General features: G+C 42.5%; 1 protein-coding gene across 5 annotated transcripts in view; it reads right to left on the bottom strand.

Moving 5' to 3' along the window:
* Positions 1–17760, bottom strand: part of si:dkey-100n23.5 (cyclic AMP receptor 1) — a 73150-nt gene extending 55390 nt beyond the window's left edge. The window contains exons 1-8 of one of the 5 annotated variants that reach the window (XM_078940077.1): positions 17566–17760; positions 14340–14392; positions 12128–12182; positions 11011–11067; positions 10848–10908; positions 8187–8274; positions 5576–5665; positions 5131–5169 (exon numbers count right to left, since the gene is read on the bottom strand). In XM_078940077.1, coding sequence (XP_078796203.1) covers positions 5131–5169; positions 5576–5665; positions 8187–8274; positions 10848–10908; positions 11011–11067; positions 12128–12182; positions 14340–14392; positions 17566–17646 — 524 coding nt within the window. In that variant the 5' untranslated portion in view covers positions 17647–17760. The remainder of the gene's footprint in view (positions 1–5130; positions 5170–5575; positions 5666–8186; positions 8275–10847; positions 10909–11010; positions 11068–12127; positions 12183–14339; positions 14393–17565) is intronic. The other 4 variants (XM_011489322.4, XM_020712837.2, XM_020712838.3 and 1 more) reach the window with 4 other exon arrangements.
* Between the last annotated feature and the right edge of the window lie 1806 nt (positions 17761–19566).

The raw sequence follows: 19566 nt of genomic DNA, 5'->3' as shown, positions 1-19566 counted from the left end.
AGGACCAACCTAAACCATAGTCCAAACCTTTTGGGGTCAGTGTGTTGCTGGAGCCTATCCCAGCTTATTGGGCGAAGGCAGGGTACGCCTCTGGACAGGCTGCCAGCCCATCGCAGGGCCAACCGTTATCAATATTATCTTAGTGTAAAGTCGGTGACTAAGATAGACGTGCAATATCCCTTACAGAAGGAAGGACAGAGATGGAAGGCACTAGTGTGAAAAAAACCTCTGGATGCTTGAATACAAACATCAGAAATAAACAAATTGAAGGATTCACGGCTCTGCTTGTTATAATAAAAGATCTTTCTAGACACTAAAGTGCTTTAAAAACAGGTTATTCAGGGCTGTCTACCGGTACCAGTATGTTTGGTACTGGGCTGCCGAGAAAAGAAAAAAAAACATGACGTACAGTTTTGCTGTTGAATTTATAATCTGATTCTGAAGGAAGTTTTATTTTGAAAAATTACTGGATTTTCCCCACCACATCCAACTCATTATTAGCAAATGTCAAGTCACATATCGAAAATGCATCCATTACTTCCACAAAGTGGCTGCACCAACACCTAAATTGAAATAGTTAAGGGAAACTGGAGGCTTAAAAAAAAAAAAAAAAAAATCAGATCCCTACTTCAACCTCGTACAGACCGGTCCGTGAAAAGATTGTTTTTGCAGTAAATTAGAATTTAAGGAGACCCTATGGCTAAAGGTGATACAGTTAATCTAAATTTGTAAAATGTTCTTATCGTTCAGACCAGAATAGTCCAGCAGACCAAGTTATGACTAGGAAAGGAATGTAGAAAAATGTCACGCCTTTTCTTGGTTTGCTTTGATGTTGCACTTTTCCCACAGGCAGGTTTTATCCACACAGAGCCTCATTTCTACAGACAGCACTTTATGAAGCAGGTGCAAAGGTTCACCTGAACCTGATCAAACAGGTAGACACTAGCCGCGGTTACATGAGTAAAATATCTTGATTGGATCAATGGTCGGATTAGAATTCAACTGTATGCATGGGATCAGAAAAACTGTCTAATTAGAACAAATGTTTACATGGTCTCACTTTCGGTCGGAATAAATCATTTGGGCATGCGTCGCTGTGTTGAAAATACCGGAAGAGGAAATGAGTCCCGATGTAAACAAGCCGAGCGGCTACATACATGTATTTAGCAGCTATATGAGATGATCTTCTAAACGTGCTTTTATTATTGTTATGGTTATTATGAAGCGCCCGTTCGCTCATCATTTAATTTTTAATCTGTGTGGTCAGTGCATTTTTGCAGCAGAACGAAGCCGGAAGAACGGTTAGGTGAAGGTTAACATGCGCCAACAACAACATTTAGCCTGGATGAACATAAAATCCATGCGGGAAATGCTGCAATCTGCATCCTGGCTGCACGTTAATATGTGGGAATAACACCAGCCTTTATTTTGTCGGGTCACGACTGGAAAGACAAATCCACGCGATTGTTTGAATGGTTTCTAAGGACTTAGTGGCATTTCTGCTTTGAAAAGCTCACACACCACCCAAAGCCGGTGTGGAGACATGGTTCTCCTGAATTCGGCTGCTCGTTCACATAGATCTGCTGGACGGATGGCAGTCCGAAGCCTCCCACACCCAACAAAGCATCCTCCCCTCAAACACAAAACTTTAAGCCCGGCTGCTCTGCTCAGAGACACGGTTCGCTCCGGCAGCCACGCCCCGAGCAGCCGCGCCCCGCGCACAGGGAGCGGACGTCAGGGGCACGAAGCGCTCCTCCCTGGCGCCCCCCTCGTGAGGGGTGTCAGAGAAGATAGGAAGGGAGAGGCGAGGAGCCCGCAGGGCAAGGGCGGAGTGCAGAGGCATCCGCGGAGCAGCCGGTCGGTCCTGTTTGAGCTCCAAAGCTTTCTCTGGAGCGAAACATCAGTCTATGCATGACATAAAACCAGAGCAGTAGTGACACACAATCGGAATAAACCGTTTACATGCAACACGATCGCATCAACAATCGGCATAACCCACCTATCTTGATCGGAAAGAAATTTTGATCAAAATGAGTCTGATCGGGGCAGACTATTCCGAACGGCGTGTTTACATTTTTCTTCCGATCAGGCGTTCTTTCCGATTACTTTTGTTCATGTAAACACAGCTACTGCTGTGCAAAAGCAAAGCAAACTAAATCAAGGTTAGAATAGGACTAGGATTCCCCATCCATTCAAAGCGAGTCTTTGTCTGAAAGCAACCCAGAGGTCAGACAAGAATAACATGACAAAGACATGCAGTTATACCTGCTGCTCACTAGGGGGCAATAGGGCTAACCAGCACTAACCAGAGACATAAGACAACAAAAGAATGAAGAATAAGCTGCTTTATACTGCTAATATGCAGTTTATCAAAGATAGCTGTGAGGCACACAAAGTAGTATGCAGTTGTTTCTTTCTAGACTTCCACTTGTTCACATTTGTATTGGGGACCTTTTCTTTTATTGTGTTACTTGAGGTGTATAGCGCCAACTATTGACGGTAAAAAAGAACTGAGTGAGGGTGACGTCACCCAATGGCTTACTTACAATTCCAATGAAAGGAAGTAAATTCAGTCACAACTTTTTTTTTTTTGGCAAATCATCAGTAAGCAGTGATTGGTCCGAGTCGGTGTGAGACAATGTTGCTATAGCAACCACTCTCGCCAATCAGGAGTGAGCTTGTTGGAAGACCACACCCCTACCACTGAAAGCGGACTCAGGAGAATCTGTCAATTTGAACTTTCGATGTGAGACCACCTACTTTTATTCATCTGATTAGTCAGTTTAAACCTTGAATAACTTGCACTAAAGAAAAAAAGAAAAAGAAAAAAAGGTATCAGAGAAAGAGCAATTATTCAGAGCAACAGAATGACTAAGTGGTTTGTTTCTCAATTGAAGTCTTTGAGATTTTGGCCTCTTGAAGCCAGCAGATACTTCCTGTTTGGAACGTGATGGAGGAGAGGTCACTGAGTCCAGGTCTACATACAGTCAAAGGCACTCTCTTCTCTTTTTGACTGGATAGTCTAACTGCATTCACACTGGAGGTAAACAGCACCAGAGTCACTTACAAGTAAACAAAAACTAACAGTTTCTAGCATAGAAGAGTTTACGTTTGGTCCATAGGAGGCTTTAGATGAGCTTTCACACCAAATGAAGAAAACCCATCAAGCAAAACAGCTAATCTAGTGAATTACAGAACAAAATGTGATGGAGTGTCCCAAAAACAAAGGGGAAGTAATGAGAGGAAGTGCATTCAATAAAGCCTGCAGGAAAAATCCACCCAAAAAAGGGCAAATCACAGAAAGGTTGCAAACCATCCCTTGGGGAGACTTGGGTGTTCAGATGGTACAATTTCTAAACGATTTCATGTTTTTCCTTTTCTTTGTCTATTTTTTATTATCCTGGTCTAACCCCGGCATTCCTTTAAAGGAATCTTTAGGGATTCTCAAGAAAAAACTTTTTTTAAAAAGTCTTCCCAGAAAAATTAGCATGGTCACGTCCCGAGAGTTCATTTGGTAATGTAGTTCTCACAGCTGCATGTCAGCAGCACCAACGGGGACTCTTTAGGAGCAGTGACTCAGCTCCCACGTCCCGGCTCTCCCTTCTGCTGACTCAAGGCCTGAAACCCAGCACCTCCATCACACACACAGACGAGCAGAGCTGCCCTCTGCTTCTCATTCTGCTGCCTCTGTCATCCCTCTCCTACGCCCTCCATCTCATCTGTCCCTCCGCTGCCTCCTCTGTTCTGTTGACGCGCTTCGCTGAGCTGTGATGAAGACACACCACAGGGTGTGAGCAGAAACAAGGACAATCTATTTGCCTTCCTTTTTCCCAGCCGTGGGACCCTTTTCCCTTACATTTCCGAGTGACTACCTGCCCCTCTAACTTAACCCAGTAAAAGCACGACCCCTGCTCCTATCCTCGCCTCACCTTTAACACCATAACCTCTGCCTTCCCACAAGCTGTCAGCAGGCTGTGCGTGTTGAGTGCGTCTTTCTTTTTCTCTTGGCGGGTGCTGCCTTGGCCTCTAATCTCTTGTCTGGTTTGATGTAATTAGAGCTAATGAAGATTCCCTGATCCTCTGAGCGGCTCGTCCCCCTGGGCCACAGCAGCGTGGAAAACTAGACAGAGCCGTGGAGCGGAGGAGAGCTGATAAAAGAGACATGGCCTCGTTTAGCACCGCTGATAGCTATGTGTTTTTCTCCATTTGTCTATGTGTGTGTCTGTGTGTGCGCTTATTTGCTTTAAAAGATTGATTCCCCGCTGATGGTGCGAGCGGCAATGTGATTACCTTGGCTCAGACAGGAGCGTGGCGCACAAGTGCGTTTATGTGCGTGCATCAGGGGGATTGGCGGGGGACTTGTAATATTAGGGCCGCCTGCAGAAGCACAACGCAGCGTAGCTGTCTTATGCTACGTTCACACCGTCCTCTACAACGTGCAATCAGGCAACCACTTCCAATGAAAAGTCTATGGGAATGAATGGAAATGTGCATTTGGGGCTTTCATATTCACACATCGCTGGTCACGCTTTTAAGTCCATTTTTGGCATCTGCGTACAAAATGTACGTCCATTGAACGCACCTTGACAGTTAAAACCAGTTGAACTTTGACCAATCAGGTTTGATGGTGACGTATGGATGGGGTCCTTTTTATTTCACTGAGATGCCAAACGTTTGAAAATTGATCATGCAGGAGACATGAATGATTGGGGTTTGGACTCAAAGTCTTTCGGAAAACAGCCATGAAAGAATTTGGGATATTTGCACCGCTTCGACAATTGGCACCAAGCCTTCCAAATGCTCACGCGCTAGTATCTTATAGCGTTAACAGCATATGCTAAAGGTGTGTTTATGAACCTGCCCGCGTTCAGTGCGTTCTTGAACGCACATCACTTGCCCGTTGTGTAGGTAGCATTAAACAGTTAAATGCAAAATCTGATGAGCCCCAAACAGACTGATTCCCGTGCACGCTTATTGGCCCAGCACCAAGAAGGGAAGGACCCCGACAAGGTCCCTTGACACGTAACCCTTCCCATTTCCCCGCAGAGACAGCCCTCCTCCTTTCTTCTCCCCCCCTCATCTCCCTCAGTGGGGGAAGCTTTGATGGCAGCGCTGAAAGGGTCTACTTACATCCCAAATCTCCAGGCTACGTGATCGTCTGTGATCCAGCTGGGGAAAGAGAGAAAGAGAGAAATGAGCGGGTTACAAAGGAAAGGGAGAGCCTGAGCGGAAGCGAAACTTGTGTGACAGCGGAGGGGGAAAGCTGTGCAGCTGCAGCTATTAATAAACCCAGAGTGGAAAGAGAGAACCCAGCCCAGGGATTAAGACTCCGTCCCAATTCTCATTCCACTGCCTCCGCGTCTTCGGCCTCTTGCCGCTCCCTTTCAAACAAATCCTGCACGGCAACCCACCAGAGTGTGAAGAGGAGTTTACTGTGATCAAATTTGCTCATAACTGGCTGTTTTCGAAATGCTATGAAAGTCACGGTAGAGCAAGAACGAGGCCCTGTCTGACAGGAAAGGCTTCTAATGGAAAAAGCGCCGACAAAACAAACAAAAACACCGGACGTTCTCACCACCAGGCTCCTGCGGGACCGTAGTAACCCTTCAGCAGCGGCAAGGAGGCCATGACCAGAGGCGTCCCCCACGCCAACAGATGGTAAAACCTGATTAGAGACAGACATTTACTTCATTATAAGCACACCGGACAGCGAAAAAAAGTAAATAGATAGATAAAAACGAAATCAATTCTCCAGCTGCTCCCCATTGTTGGTGCTGGCATCGAGGTCATTTTTCAGGTGCGGACAAATGTCTATACACCCAGACAGCCAATTACTCACAGTAATACAACCCATAATTACCTTAAGTGTTGAGAAAAGATGATTTTCATGGGAAACATTTGCTTCCAAACTCCAATAACATCTAATCTGACGGAACCGTTTCTGCAGAAAGTGTGTGTGTTTTTTTTTTTTTTTTTGTTCGAGATGTTCGATCTCTTGAAAACTGCGAGGCGACAGCATCAGTGACGGCCTTTTCAAGATATGTGCAAGTGTGTGTGTTCTTTAGTGACTGGGGCGTGTGTGCGGGAGTCGATACTTTATAGAGCGTACAGCGTCGCCTGGTCAATAGAGTGGAAGTCCTCCCCTGACTTGTTCCAAGTACGGTCAATCGAGCCGTAGTGACACAGCTGACAAACGCTCAATCCCCCTCGTGTTGTGCGCCGCGCACACACACAAAAACACGCACAGGCTGTCACTGTATGTCAGCAGGACCCGCTGCGCACCTCTAAGCCCCTGACCTCCCTGTGATGGACAGCCCTGAGAGTGAAAGGGAGGAAGGGGGGGTTGGGGGTGGAGGAAAAAGGTGGCAGAAGGCTTAAATTGAGCGGACTAGTCTGAGGGAGGGAATCCAGGGGGAGGCTGTGTTTGGGCTGAACATGAGAGGAAGAGCGAGAAAAGGAAAACAGGGAAAAAGAGGAAAGCAGGAAAGGCAGAAATGGTAAAATCAGGGCTGCCAGCCCTCTGTGAGAGGAGGACGCGGGGAGGGGGGGTTGTCAAGAAATCAATGTCAAGCGCTAACAGACAGCCCCCTCCAGCACACACACCTCCAGCTCAGGGGGCCTTTGAGAGCGAGATGACGGGGTCCGGAGCTGCGCGCAACATGGGCTTAATGAGGCGCAGCAGGACCGCTCTGCTCTCTGCATTTCACACACGTGCACGCAACGGCAGCAGCAGACTTGCATGCCGCAATATCGCTTCTCGCTCGCCGCCTCAACTACCCCCCCCCCCCCCCCCCCATTTTCATTCCCATCCCTCCGTCTATGGCTTCATCATCACCTCTCTTCCCTCGGAGCTGCAAATTCTTCCTTCAAATGCTCATAAACGCACACACAGGCACACAGAAAGCCTCCCCACTCTCTCTTGCACCCACTTCAATCATTCTTAGATCATCCAGCCTCTGTTCTCCATCTCCTCTGGCGATGCGTTCATTCATAAACCATCACGCCGCGCCATGACTGCGCGTGAGCACGCGGGAATGCAAAGAGCTTGTGGCAAGATTGGGCTAAAGGGCCGACGGGTAATTGCGCATGCATGCAAAGCAGCGATCCCGCCCGCCTGAACGCATAAAGCTTATCTGTGCTGTCAATACATGACAGCTCCACTGACACCTTGCCTTTGCTTGGCTTTGACTTATTAAAGCCCTGCGCTGCTTTACCTCTTTGTGTGCCCAGCCTCAAAAAAACACAAACACATCCTCCTCCTCTTTGCTCCCTCTGGAGGCTTCCAGGCGAACCCATTCTGGCTTCCTGGCGTGCCCCTTCACGCCGAATATAAAGCCGTCTCCTCGTGAGTTATAGCACCATTATACTGTCTGGCTTATTACTAATCAATGCAGGAACACTCCCATGGGTGGTGCAGGTGGAGGCCAAACAGATCCACACAAACACACACATAAAGGTGAGTTGTGTTTGTTTTTTTACCCCCCCACACACCTACACATTGTTTCCATCAGGGCGCTGTGTGCCAGGTAAAGCTGCACAAAAATACTACACACGCAGATTTCACACCGGGGTGGGGGGCAGCGCTCGTGGGGGGTTTGAGCGACAGGAACACGGAGCCAAAAAGCGTGAAGATAGCGGCGCACGCACACGTGCACAGGAAGGCACACTTAACTGCTAACACTCACTCCCATTTCAATTAGAGAGCCGGCTGGCTGAAAGAGAAGAGGAGGAGGAGGAGGAGGAGGAGGAGGAGGAGGGGGCAGCCTGTCAGTGCTCTGTGGGGAGACGCTTACCGCTACACGCCAAACGCACACACGCGTGCAGCCCACGTGCACGCACGCACACACGTGGAGGAAGACGACGCAGGGTATAAACACGACAACAATGAGGGACGGAGAACGCACAACTTAATTATACACGGGAGATAAGAATGGAAATCAATGACAAAATGATCAGTTAGGAAACATATTGTCATGTCAATAACCAAATAAACATTCATTCTTTTTTCCCCCCAAACTAAATGTAATTCTTTTTACACCTTCTTCCTTGTGCACCAACCCATTTCTACCTCTGTTTTTGAATCAAAAATTGGCATTATTTTAAAAGCAACATGGAATGTTTTACACATCACGATAGCTGGTAATAGAAAAACAAATAAATAAATGAATGAAGAGTTCCCTTCTCACATTTCATATCTGTTGGTGCTCATTTCTCTGACCAGGTTAAGGTACAGGTTCAGCGTGATGAGGCAGACCCAGGCCAAGGCACTCCAGTCTGCAGAGGAAAAACACCAAGGTCAAATTACAACACTGCCACACAGCATGCACCCGCAGATGTGTGTGTCCAAACATGGACGTGCGTCTGTGTGACGGTGTGCGTGCATGGATGCATTCCACTTTTCTGATAAATGAAGGCCCATTCTGCAGTAATATGAGAGAGACCTGTAGCTTAAGGTGATGGATGAGAGGCGGGAGCTCGCTGAGAGATAATGATGAACTGTGAAAAAGCAGAGGGAGATTACATGGGAGCGGGGAGGAGGAGGGAGGAGGGAGGCAGGGTGCACGGGTGATGGCGAGCGAGGTGCCGGAGTGGACAAGACCAGGTGTTAAGAGACTGAGAGGTATTATTGGAGGAAAAGAAAATGAAAAATCTGGTCACAGGAGCAGAAATTGAGCTTTCTAACAGCTTAAAATGTAAGGAATCAACATTTAACTGGGCCAAAAATAATTTAAATGTCCATTTGGGGCATTGCAGTTTTTAAAGTGGATCAAACTGTCTAGACAATGTCAGGCAGTTGCAACAGCTGCCTGCTTGGGGGCACTACTGCTTAAAAGCAAGGACTGATATAGGATGAAAAATAAAAAAGGATGAAGAAGAGGACAACATTACTCATTGATTGGCCAGAGCAAAAACATGACCCTTCTATATGGCTTGTTGGCACAGCCAAGGGAAATCTCTCTATATAGTCCTCGGGTCATATATCGACATGTGTCTGTACCATTGACTGTATATGAGAACTGGAGCGAGTGAGTGTGACGTCGGCGAAAGAAAATGGTAAACACTTCTCCTCGTCTGCGTTCACGACACCATTCAGAGACTCTATCAGAACGGTGAGGTTAACCATCTACTGCAGGAGCTGCGACTAAGTGACAGCCGCTTTCAGCAGTACTTTGGTCTCTCTGTGACCCAGTTTCACGACTTACTGTCCCGCATTAGCCCGGGGATGAAATAAAATTACAGGACCATTTTATGATCATCTTGATACAAAAAAAAAAAAAAAATCTTAAAATTCAGGAGGAAAATGTTCAGCTTCTCCGTCATGTGGGGTTTTGGATCAACACATCACGGGGCCAAAGCTGGGTTCCTAGTTTGTTTTATTTACACGATGCAAATTCTTCACCAGATGTTTAAACTCTGGAAAAGCCACGACCCCCAACACACTGCTGCCATTCCGCCACGGCCGATGCTCAAAACGCATCGCAGGACCTCTGATGGCGTCTGTACATTGACTTAACATTGAAACTGGACACACCAACGCGCGTATTGTGTTAGCTGTGAGCTTAGCTTTAGAGATGAGCTACTAGATGATATTCCGCATCACAACACGCGCACATTATTCTCACTTTCTGTTCTTTATTGTGTACCATCATGCCTCTCCTCATATAGAGGAATTCTAGTATTTATTTTTAACTTTGTTTACATGATGTCATTTTTCTCAAAAGCTACGGTTTACACCAGGGGAAGAATTGCCCCTTGGAGTTAATTGTTTTTCCTTTTTCCTCGCGCCTTCTCCTGACCATTTGAATCAAGGCTGTACGGCTCCACACATGAACCGGACCAAGGTTTAATTTTTGAGACTTGAGAGTTTAAACGAGCTTTTATCCGTGAACCGTCACCTTTCAGAAAACAATCTCTAGAACAAACTGCCCATTGGGTAAAAGCACCCCAAAAAGCATTTGGAAGCAGCTTACAGAGACATAAAACACAAATTTCTTTTTATGGTATCATCACAAAAACACGCAATTATCATAAAACCCCTGTCTCATGTAATTAGCTGACTCCTTTCTTTAGCCTGAAAGCTCAGCTTCACCTCTTGTTGTGACACTGCCCCGGCTGCCATCTTCCCCCATTCCAAATGCATTTCCCAAAACCGGATTCATGGATTCAAAGCAACGCTGGGGCATTACGCCTCCATTGTGCGGCGCCGCACAGCAACCGCGGATCTAATGTTTACGCACAACCACTTGTCCTTGGTGTGAGAATCCTCCTGATAAAACCAGTGCGACAACCATGCCATGCAGCTCGCCACCTATCAAACTGTTCACACGTGTCTGCCAGCAAGACCAATAAACCCGGCCTAATAAAAAGTCTTTTTAGCAGCCTGCCTAATTAAAAATCCTTATGCTAATCAAAAGAGCTGTGACTCTGATGCAAGCTTTGCGCAGGCAAAATTCTTCTGCACAAGAAACCGAGAGAAAACTGCTTTCACTTTGCCATGCAGATCTTCCTGATAATCTTTAAGGAACATGGGTACTTTCCAGTTGTCTTTGTGAAAATGTATTTTCCCCAAAACTTGCTTAAAAAAAAAAAGATGCACCTGCAAGCAAAGACAGCACAGTAAGTTACTTTTTAGCTATAAACATAAAAAATATATATGTACTTCTAAGCCCATTTTGTGTTCTGGAACTGTTAAGCCAAAAAAGTTAGAGCAGTGTTATTTACAAAAGGTGATATTTCATCTCCTCATCAGATGTCAGTGTCTGAGTTTTGTTTTTTTTCTTGCTTACTTGCTTCTACTGCAAAAAAAAAATTGCACGACCAAACAATTAATCAAAGTCTTTCCTTACCAAAGTATGTCAGCCACCAGGCTTGGAAGTCACAAAGAGATCCCTCCGGATGTGTCTCACCCTGGGGAATAAAAGGAAAGCATCATGGGAAAAATACAATGTTGGAGAAAAAAAAAAAAAAAAAGATCCAGGTGGGCTTTTAGTGTAAAATGTAATAACTCACCATAACATATGCTACACTGTCGAAGAAGGCTGCTACAGTCAAGCAAAGAATCATCTTCTGCAGCGAGAAAATTAACAACAAAAAACATGAAGGATTCGCTAACAAAACACCTTGAGTGAAAATCCCAGTGCATTTAGACCCACTTAGTGAGAAGGACAAATTATAGCTCAAATGATCACTGATGTGGCTGACAGCTTGGCACATGCTGGTGACAACTCAGTAAAAATACCACAGAGGAGAGACTTTTCCCCATCTCCTCCTGTTCTCTAAGCTCAAAAATAACACACAGCGCCTTATAGAAATTTGTGGGGGACGCGGCGGTGTGCCGCCGTTCTGTTTGCGACAGCGGTGGCTACAATCTGTGGCTGTGGCAGGCGCACAAAGAGGCAAACCAACAGGCACACAGAGCCCTTTATCAATTTGTGTCCGGCGATGACCCTGCCAAGGCTGCGAAAAAAAGAAGGCGAGGAGGATGAGAGAGAAGAGGAGGGGGATGGGAGGACAGAATAATAGCGGCAGGAGGGCCTTGAGAACACTAAAGACTATTGACTGAGATAACCTTTGTGAGTGGATGCAAGAAAAGAGAGGCTTTATGTGGGAGGCAGACGAAGGGGGAGGAGGATCAGGGGGATGTGAGGCCGATCTCCGCAACGTGGTCCCGAAGTAATGGGATCCGTCAGAGCCCTACGTTAAGCTGTCATTTACTTGAGATTAGGAGGATAACATGCAGCACCGCCAAACCTGACAGACCTGCTGGACCAGCTTCAAAAGCACAAAATCTCTCAAAAGCTGCACGCTCGCAGCCACGCCATAAAAAGGCTCCACATTTAAGGAAATCTGGTTTTGGATATAAGATATAGACACAAAAAAAAAAGGTTCCACCATATATTTTCCAAAGTACTTAATTTGAAGATTGAAAACGGCACGAGGAGGCAGTCGCTATCACAAAATGACCGTGAGTCAATTAACTCCCCAATTCATTAATCTGAGCTTTTTAATTGGCTCCAATTATGCCAAGATTTGCTATGGCTAATTGAGCATATTTCCGGTGGAAATGAAGCAAACACAAGTAGAAAGGAGGCGTTGAGACGTGCTGGGTGGTGGGGCTGACATTTACCTGAGCCAGAGACTGATACCGCCGCAGCAGCCAGATCACAAACAGCATAAAAACACTGAGGAAAAGGAAAGAAAGGCCATAAAAACGTTTGATGACAGACAAGGGGCACTTTGAGCATCACAGGCTAATTAGGACCAGATTAATTACAAAACATGTCTGCAGCTTGCTCATAAAGAGTACAAATACTTGATATTGTTTTCATTTTTTTAAAAGATGAAACAAAACTCAAGTGTAAGGCTTTGACTTTTAATCAACACATCTTATGAATCGCCGTAACTTTCCGGTCCAAGTACATTCTAAGAACTACTCTGAATGATTTCCTAAAAAGGAACTAGGCAGGATGTGGCGTTGAACAGACAAGCACCACAAACCGCAGCCCTTAAAACTCCTGAGGAAATAAATCAGCGCGCTGTAGACGCAGCCCTAAAATAAAATAAAAATGTAAAAAAAAACAGTCATCCAGCTCACACAAGCTGATAGCGAAGCTTTAAGTCATGACTAACCCTTCCGTTTGCCCAGACACTCCTCACAGCCAATACTGATTGTGTGAGGGATTACCCAAACCCTGTTTGATAACATCCATTGAAGGGAGTCATGGTGAGGTGTTACAGCCTGTATAGTTTAAAAAAAGCTCAGCTACATCGGAAATATTTAAGTGATTCCGGAAATGCTTTAGCCGCGTTTTTGTTTTACACAAGGAAGAACACTTGGCTTTTCAAAGTTAGTCATTTTACAAGTATCTTTGAGAATTTCTCCCGTCTTAAAGACCTACTCCGATCGTCTTTTGATCTATTGTAAAAGCCAGTGGTCGTTTAAATGAAAAATCTAAAAACCTTCTAGGACATAGCATCTGCAGAGCGGCAGGAGTTCATTCAAAATTTGCCTCTGAATTGTGGGCGGGACTGTTGCTATGGCGTAAACCTACCCTCTTTCCCATAATCCATGCTCTCCTGCTATTATCCAGCCCCTGACACTCCCAAACTAACATTACCGGTCCACCAAAAACGGTGAGCAATATAGGCGCTATCCAGCTGTACAGTTTAGAGACAGATTCCAGCTCAGAAAAAGAAAACAAAGACCTACGAGGATCTATTTATCGACAAGCAGATGCATCAGAATGGAGCGAAGCTTATGGCCCAGCATGTTTTCTACATCACAAACAGTTTTTTTCCCGTCTGTTCCTGATTCTCAACGCTTTGAATAAAGAAATAATCAGAAATGCAATTTCAGGCAAAATTTTTCTCAACGCATGTCCTTCACCATGAGAAAAATGCCACAAGAACATGTTACAAATTCACAATTTTACATTTACAGCAGTGTTTTTTCAACTTTGTTTTTGAGCCAAGGTCCACTTTTTCCTTGATAAACGTTATAAGGAACGCCACCATCAAAAATGTAAAAACAATTAAATCAAAATGTTCACTGTATTAACAATATACAGTTATTCTAATGAAGGTTTGTTGAATAAGAACCGTTTAAACAAAGAAAACGGTATTTCAGATTTCTACTCTACATACTTCTAACTCCTAAACCTGGGCCTGTTTGGATAAACACAAAGCTGATATCCTGGCAATGGCAAATTACCAAACCAGTTAAGTGAATTTGATCAATTTCCCATGGCACCCTAGTGTATCGTGGCACACAGATTGAAAAATACCGAGCTACAGTTCCAGTGGTGTGCTGGTAAAAACATTGAATGGACAAGCTGCAGCAAAGTCAACCACATGAATTCATATCTTCTTAATTTAGTAAGGATCCGAAGATATTTTTAAATAATACCTTCTGAGCTCTAGCTTTGGTAAGGACAATCAATGTAAAGCCTAAACTTGAAAACTCTTAGTTTTCAAGTTTAGGATTCTGTTTCAGTGCTGCAAAACCTGCAAAAAGGTGATGTTTGGTTGGTAATAAATCTTTACTTTATTTATCCCACGAGGGGAAACTTTGTTTGTTATAGTAGCCGTATATAAATGAACAGAAAAGAAAATGTGGGGTAAATGAGGATAACTATAGTTCTTAAGATGTGCAAAAAGAACAACAAAAAAAAAGAAGAAATGAAGAATCTAGTCGTCGTTTTCCAAATTTACATTTGATAAAGTGACAAATACTGCAAAGAAAAGAAGTGTGGTACACAATCTGTAAAAAGATTCACTATCCTGAGTATGTTAGTTCAGAATACTTAAAAAAAATGATAAAAGACAAAAGAATTATTCACCATCCAACTAAGGAGAAGGTTCCAGTGGCTCGCATTATTGATAAAATCACCACCTGTAAATAGGAAACGATCAATTACTCTGCAGCATTTCAATTAGTTGTATAAACAGAAAAGCGGTGAGGAGGCTTGCTCTGTGTTTAAAGATAAATAAAGTTATATAGAAACATTTTTAGAAATTCCATAAACACGTGTGCGAACATTATAATCACAGGCTTAGTCGAAGCTGAGCTGTGTATGTGCCTTTTACCCAGGACTGCCTACTATGTGTTTGTGAACGTGCATGCAAACACCCAACAGACAGAAGTTACCAGAAAAGAATGAACCAGAAGGAAGCAGAGAATCAGAAGAAGCAGAAACTTATCAGTGGATTGCTGACACACAAAACACGCCCTGTGAAATGTTCGAGAATGTCACATCCGGACACAGAGCTGCTCTAGAAGACTATAAACAAACAACAGCTGATAAATCACAGCTGAGACAAATGAAAAACAGATGGAAGACGATATGATGAGGTTAGAGGCTGACACTCACAAGAAATGAAAGAAAAAGAACAAAAGAATGATGAACGAGAAAAGTGCGACTCAGTCCTGCAAGCTTCAGGTTAGTTGATAAGGCCTAAAGTAACTTTGTATGCAACGATGAGAAAGGTGCATTAGTACAGTGTTTTTCAACCTTTTTTGAGCCACGGCATACTTTAACCTTGACAAAAATCCCGCGGCACACCAGCATCCAAAAAAAAGAAAAAAGAAAAAAGGAGAAACTCATAGTCTGTATTGATCTACAGCCCCTCCTCAATCTCACGTGCATTTATGTGATAATTGTGGCAGAAAAAGCTGGAAGCTGCAGCTGTTTTTTTCTAAAAGATGTAATAAAAGTTGAGTTAAAATATTTAAAAACTGTTTGATGTGTGTTTGTTGTTGTTTCAAGACGATAAGAGGAGAGACTCATTGTGCGCCGAGACGCTGTCACTTTAACCCAATGCATCACGGGGGATGTAGTGCAAAAATCTGCCAAACGCAGAAAGACTCGCGTCTCTGAGCTTCATGGTTTTGTTCACTCATTCCACGGTCTGACACCGGATTCTGTGGAAAGCTACACCGCTAGAGACGAGCTTTAGATGTTATTTTTGTTAGAACTGACAGACTTATGAGCATATCAGAACAAGGAAGTGAAGACTTTAACCACTTCTGATTGCTCAGACTGAAGAAGTGTGATTAAGCCTACAGGAATGATTGGGGGAGACAGTTAAAGGGGCGGGACTTTTCCAAAAACAGAGCTGAAGCTGCAGCTAAATCGCGTTACCGTCATTCTTATCAAAATGTTTTTAATAGAATCAAATAAACACAAAGAAAAAAGTATTTTACGATCTTTCCTATTCCTAACTACTCAGTGTTTTATCAGGACGTGTTCGGATGAACACAGAGCTGATATCGTGGAGATGGTAAATGTTGTTAGATCAGTTAATGAGGGCAATTTCCCACGGCACACTAGTGTGCCGCTGCACACTAGTGTGCCGCTGCACACTGGTTGAATTTGAAAATGTCTAAATTACAAAAATTCTAGAATTAGGTGGGTCTATACAAATATACATTTTAAAACAATAAAATAATTAAAAACTAATGATAAACACATCTTTTTTATAATCTTTTTAAAGTTTGAGCTTTTCCTCCATCCATCCATCTTCCTCCGCTTATCTGGGACCGGGTTTTGGGGCAGCAGTCTAAGCAAAGACGCTTGGACTTCCCTCGCCCCCGGCCACTTCCTCCAGCTCCACTGGGGGGACCCCGAGGCGTTCCCAGGCCAGCCTAGAGACGTAGTCTCTCCAGCGTGTCCTGGGTCTTCCCCGGGGCCTCCGCCCAGTTTAAGCTATTTTAGCAAATATAGGTTATATGAAAACTACTTATCAAGAATTTGTGTTCCTCTTTTCCCTTTTCAGCAGGTCCCTTTAGGGCTTAGCACAGCAGATCATCTGCATCTATAAGTATCATCATTTAATACAACAATCAAATAGCAATAATTGATTGAAATTAGTAAAATTTCAATTCCCCTTATACTGCTTCTTTTGTACTTCCATTATTCACTACTTCATTACTGTTATGACTGTATGATTTTTTTTTTCTCTATCTTGTCATGTTTTGTGTGACTAATGTCTGAGCTGTATGTTCTGCAGAGCAGGAACTTACTGAAAACAGTTTTAAACTGAGTCAGGCAAGGTTATTTTTAATCTTTTCCTGGTAAATAAAATTAAAATAAAAGCCAATAAATATGTAAATATCTTCCGTTGAAATGGATTTTCCTCCCTGAAAAATGTTGCAATAAATTGCCTCAAATAAGACTAAACTAAAATACCTACAATGATTACAGCTTCAAACTGGAATCAAGGAGGAAGTAGCTAAGACATCGCAATTATTCTGTTTTGAAGACAGATCTAGAGATATGCTATTTCTATTTTGTCTCAAAGATATGTTACCTGGAAACTGACTAGCAAATTTAGGTTGACAGTAAATGTTTTTTTAGAAATGTTTTCTAGAAGACAACCTTACATAACTAGTTGATATAGTCATACATGAAAATCAAAGTCAAAGACTGGTAATCAGGCAAAACAAAGACTGAGAGGGGAATTTAAGCGGCTCCTAAAAAGAAAGAAGGTCTCAGACGTCTGTCTTCAGGGGTTAACGTCCTGCTTATTTCTTAATTTCTGTCCTTGTAGCTTCTTGGCAAATGCATTAAATCCAGGATATCAACATATACAGGTAAAACAGCACACCTCAGGTTTGACATCCTTTCTCTGAGATCCCATATTATATTATATCTTATATATATTTTCATTTAAACTGCTAATAGTGATGAATTTGGAGACTGATGAGTTAGAAAAACTACCAGCTTCCAGTGGTCCACCTAAACATCTGGCCACATTAATTTGGACTGGCCGGAAGTCACTAATTGTCTGCAGACTTAATCTGTAAACCAGAAAAACCACCTTAAGCCTTATGTAAGATGCTGCAACTAACAGCCAAGAAGTTACGATGACTCACAGCTCAGTTCACAGTTACCATCACATACCATCAAATGACCAGTCTTCGCTGCATCACTAAATTATATCAAACAACCAATTAACAGAAATCATGACAGTTGTGTTTAATTTAGCGGCGTTGTTACTTTAGCTAACAGGAAAATTAGCGGAAATGCTAATAATATAAACGTCACTCTGCTTTTGAACACTTACGCATCGGTAGTCCTCGGACTGTGTGTTAAAGAATACGCAGCGTGATCCGTTGCTTGTTGGAGTAAAAGTCGTAGCTTCCATTTTCAAAAAAAAAAAAGTTCAGACACTTTTTTTTAACCTTAGCATTTGTTGTGTTTTCTTTTAGCATCCCATTCACTTCCTGGCTCTGCCTACCGTGTGCGCTAAAGGACAAAAAGAGTCCGCGTTTGATGATTTTCGCAGGAAGATTATTTTTGTGTTTCTTTTTTATTTAGTTAATGTTTTTTTAACGAAAAATTCTTGCTAAAAATAAAACAATATTTTTTCACATGAATACATTACAATCACAATTTGTTAGATTTAGCCTGCATACAAATAATTGGATTGCATTCTACACTATGGAAAGTGATTAAGTGCTATACGTCCTTTTTTATTAGTTTTGTTTTCTTTGACAAAAATACGTTTTTACAGAAAATACTTAATTCAGATTGGAATATTATGATTTTTGTTTCAAACAAAAGGAAAAATCCCAATAAAAACTGTCTAAATTTTCATAAAGGAAATACGTTGGAAGTCACCTACAGTGTTGGTTTACTGAGCATGATTACATAACAACAGAAAAATTTTAAAAAAGTAAGACTCAATAAACTGACATATTTTGGAAGAGGTAATTTATAGCTGATCCATTTGTTATGACTGCAATAGCATGTAGCAATAAGAATAATTCTGTAGATCTAAAATTCTTTTTAGCAATGTGTCGTTTTAAAATTATGTGATTAGATTACTCAATATTTTGGAACCTGGTGTGGTATGTGATTCATTAGAAGTTATGTGTAATTTTTATGTGGTTATGGAGAAAAAGGTTTTGCAAATTCAGTTTAAAATCCAGCCATGTGTTTTCTACACCTGCTTCATTTTGTTTATTGTTGCATGTATTAACCATGACACTAATTATCAGCTCCATGGTAGACAATGTGATGTTTGTCTCTTTTATATTTTTGATTTAAGTAAATCTGTTGCAGCAGGGGGACCTTGTTTGACACAGGGTGTATTTAATTTTGAAAGGAACTTGTGTGTGCTGCTGTCAAAAGTAAAAAAAAAAAGTTCAAATTGTTATATAGAGAAAAATGTAATCCCATCATAATTCAATTTTGTAAACATTTAAAAGCTGCATTGTAGAAGTGAATAGCTTGATGGCTACAGAAACAAAAATAAAAGTGTTCTTTTCTAAAAGGTGGGGTGGCACTTTGCGGCTCTCACAAGGTTTTGGTCAGTAAGATACTGGAAGAAATGGCTAAATGTATCAACATCAACAATGAAAGTGACATGTGACACAATCGATAATTATTTAATTAATCTATTATTGTCCTAAGCACAACAGCAGCTACTTTGTCACTATCACTGTTTTTTTCCCAAAAAAATGAGATAGACTGCCATTTAAAAAAGACTCATCATCGTTTATTTTTACATTTCTTCCTAAAGCCCACTTTTTTCATTTGGTTTTCATTATTTACCCCTTTTCCTATGTTTTATTGTTTTAATTGTTTATGACATGTGCTGTCTTAACTCTGACACATGCATTATTTTAGGTTTTAACACATACAGGACTTTGGTCAACCTTGTTTTAAAGGCCTTGACAAATAAGGTAATAGCTGCAGATACAGTTTTGCTTTATCACTATTTATCAAAGAATGGTAAGAATTTTTCTAGATGTTTCTGGGTTCTCTCTCCATCCGTGCCAAAAGTTCAGCTAAAGCTTTCCTGAGGCCAAAGCAAACAGGTAATTGAGTCAGTAAGTAAAGAATGATTGGTTATTTAAGAAAGTTTGAACAAGAATTTACAAGGGGACCGACTTACTTTGTCAATATAAAAAAAGGAGACCTTTTAAATCAAATCACAAACATCGTAGCTTAGGTTTTGGTACAATAAAAGCTTTTTTTTTTAAATATACACTTGTGAATAGGAGGAAACTGTACAGTCAAAAGTAAAAAGGGCGTGTTGTGACACTGCAGTCGGGCGGCG

The sequence above is a fragment of the Oryzias latipes genome, chromosome 21 (assembly GCF_053564925.1).
Source record: "Oryzias latipes strain Hd-rR chromosome 21, Olatipes_Hd-rR_3.1".
Taxonomy (NCBI): Eukaryota; Metazoa; Chordata; class Actinopteri; order Beloniformes; family Adrianichthyidae; genus Oryzias; species Oryzias latipes.
Note: the sequence above shows the minus strand (reverse complement) of the source record. Positions and strands in the feature narration are given on the sequence as shown.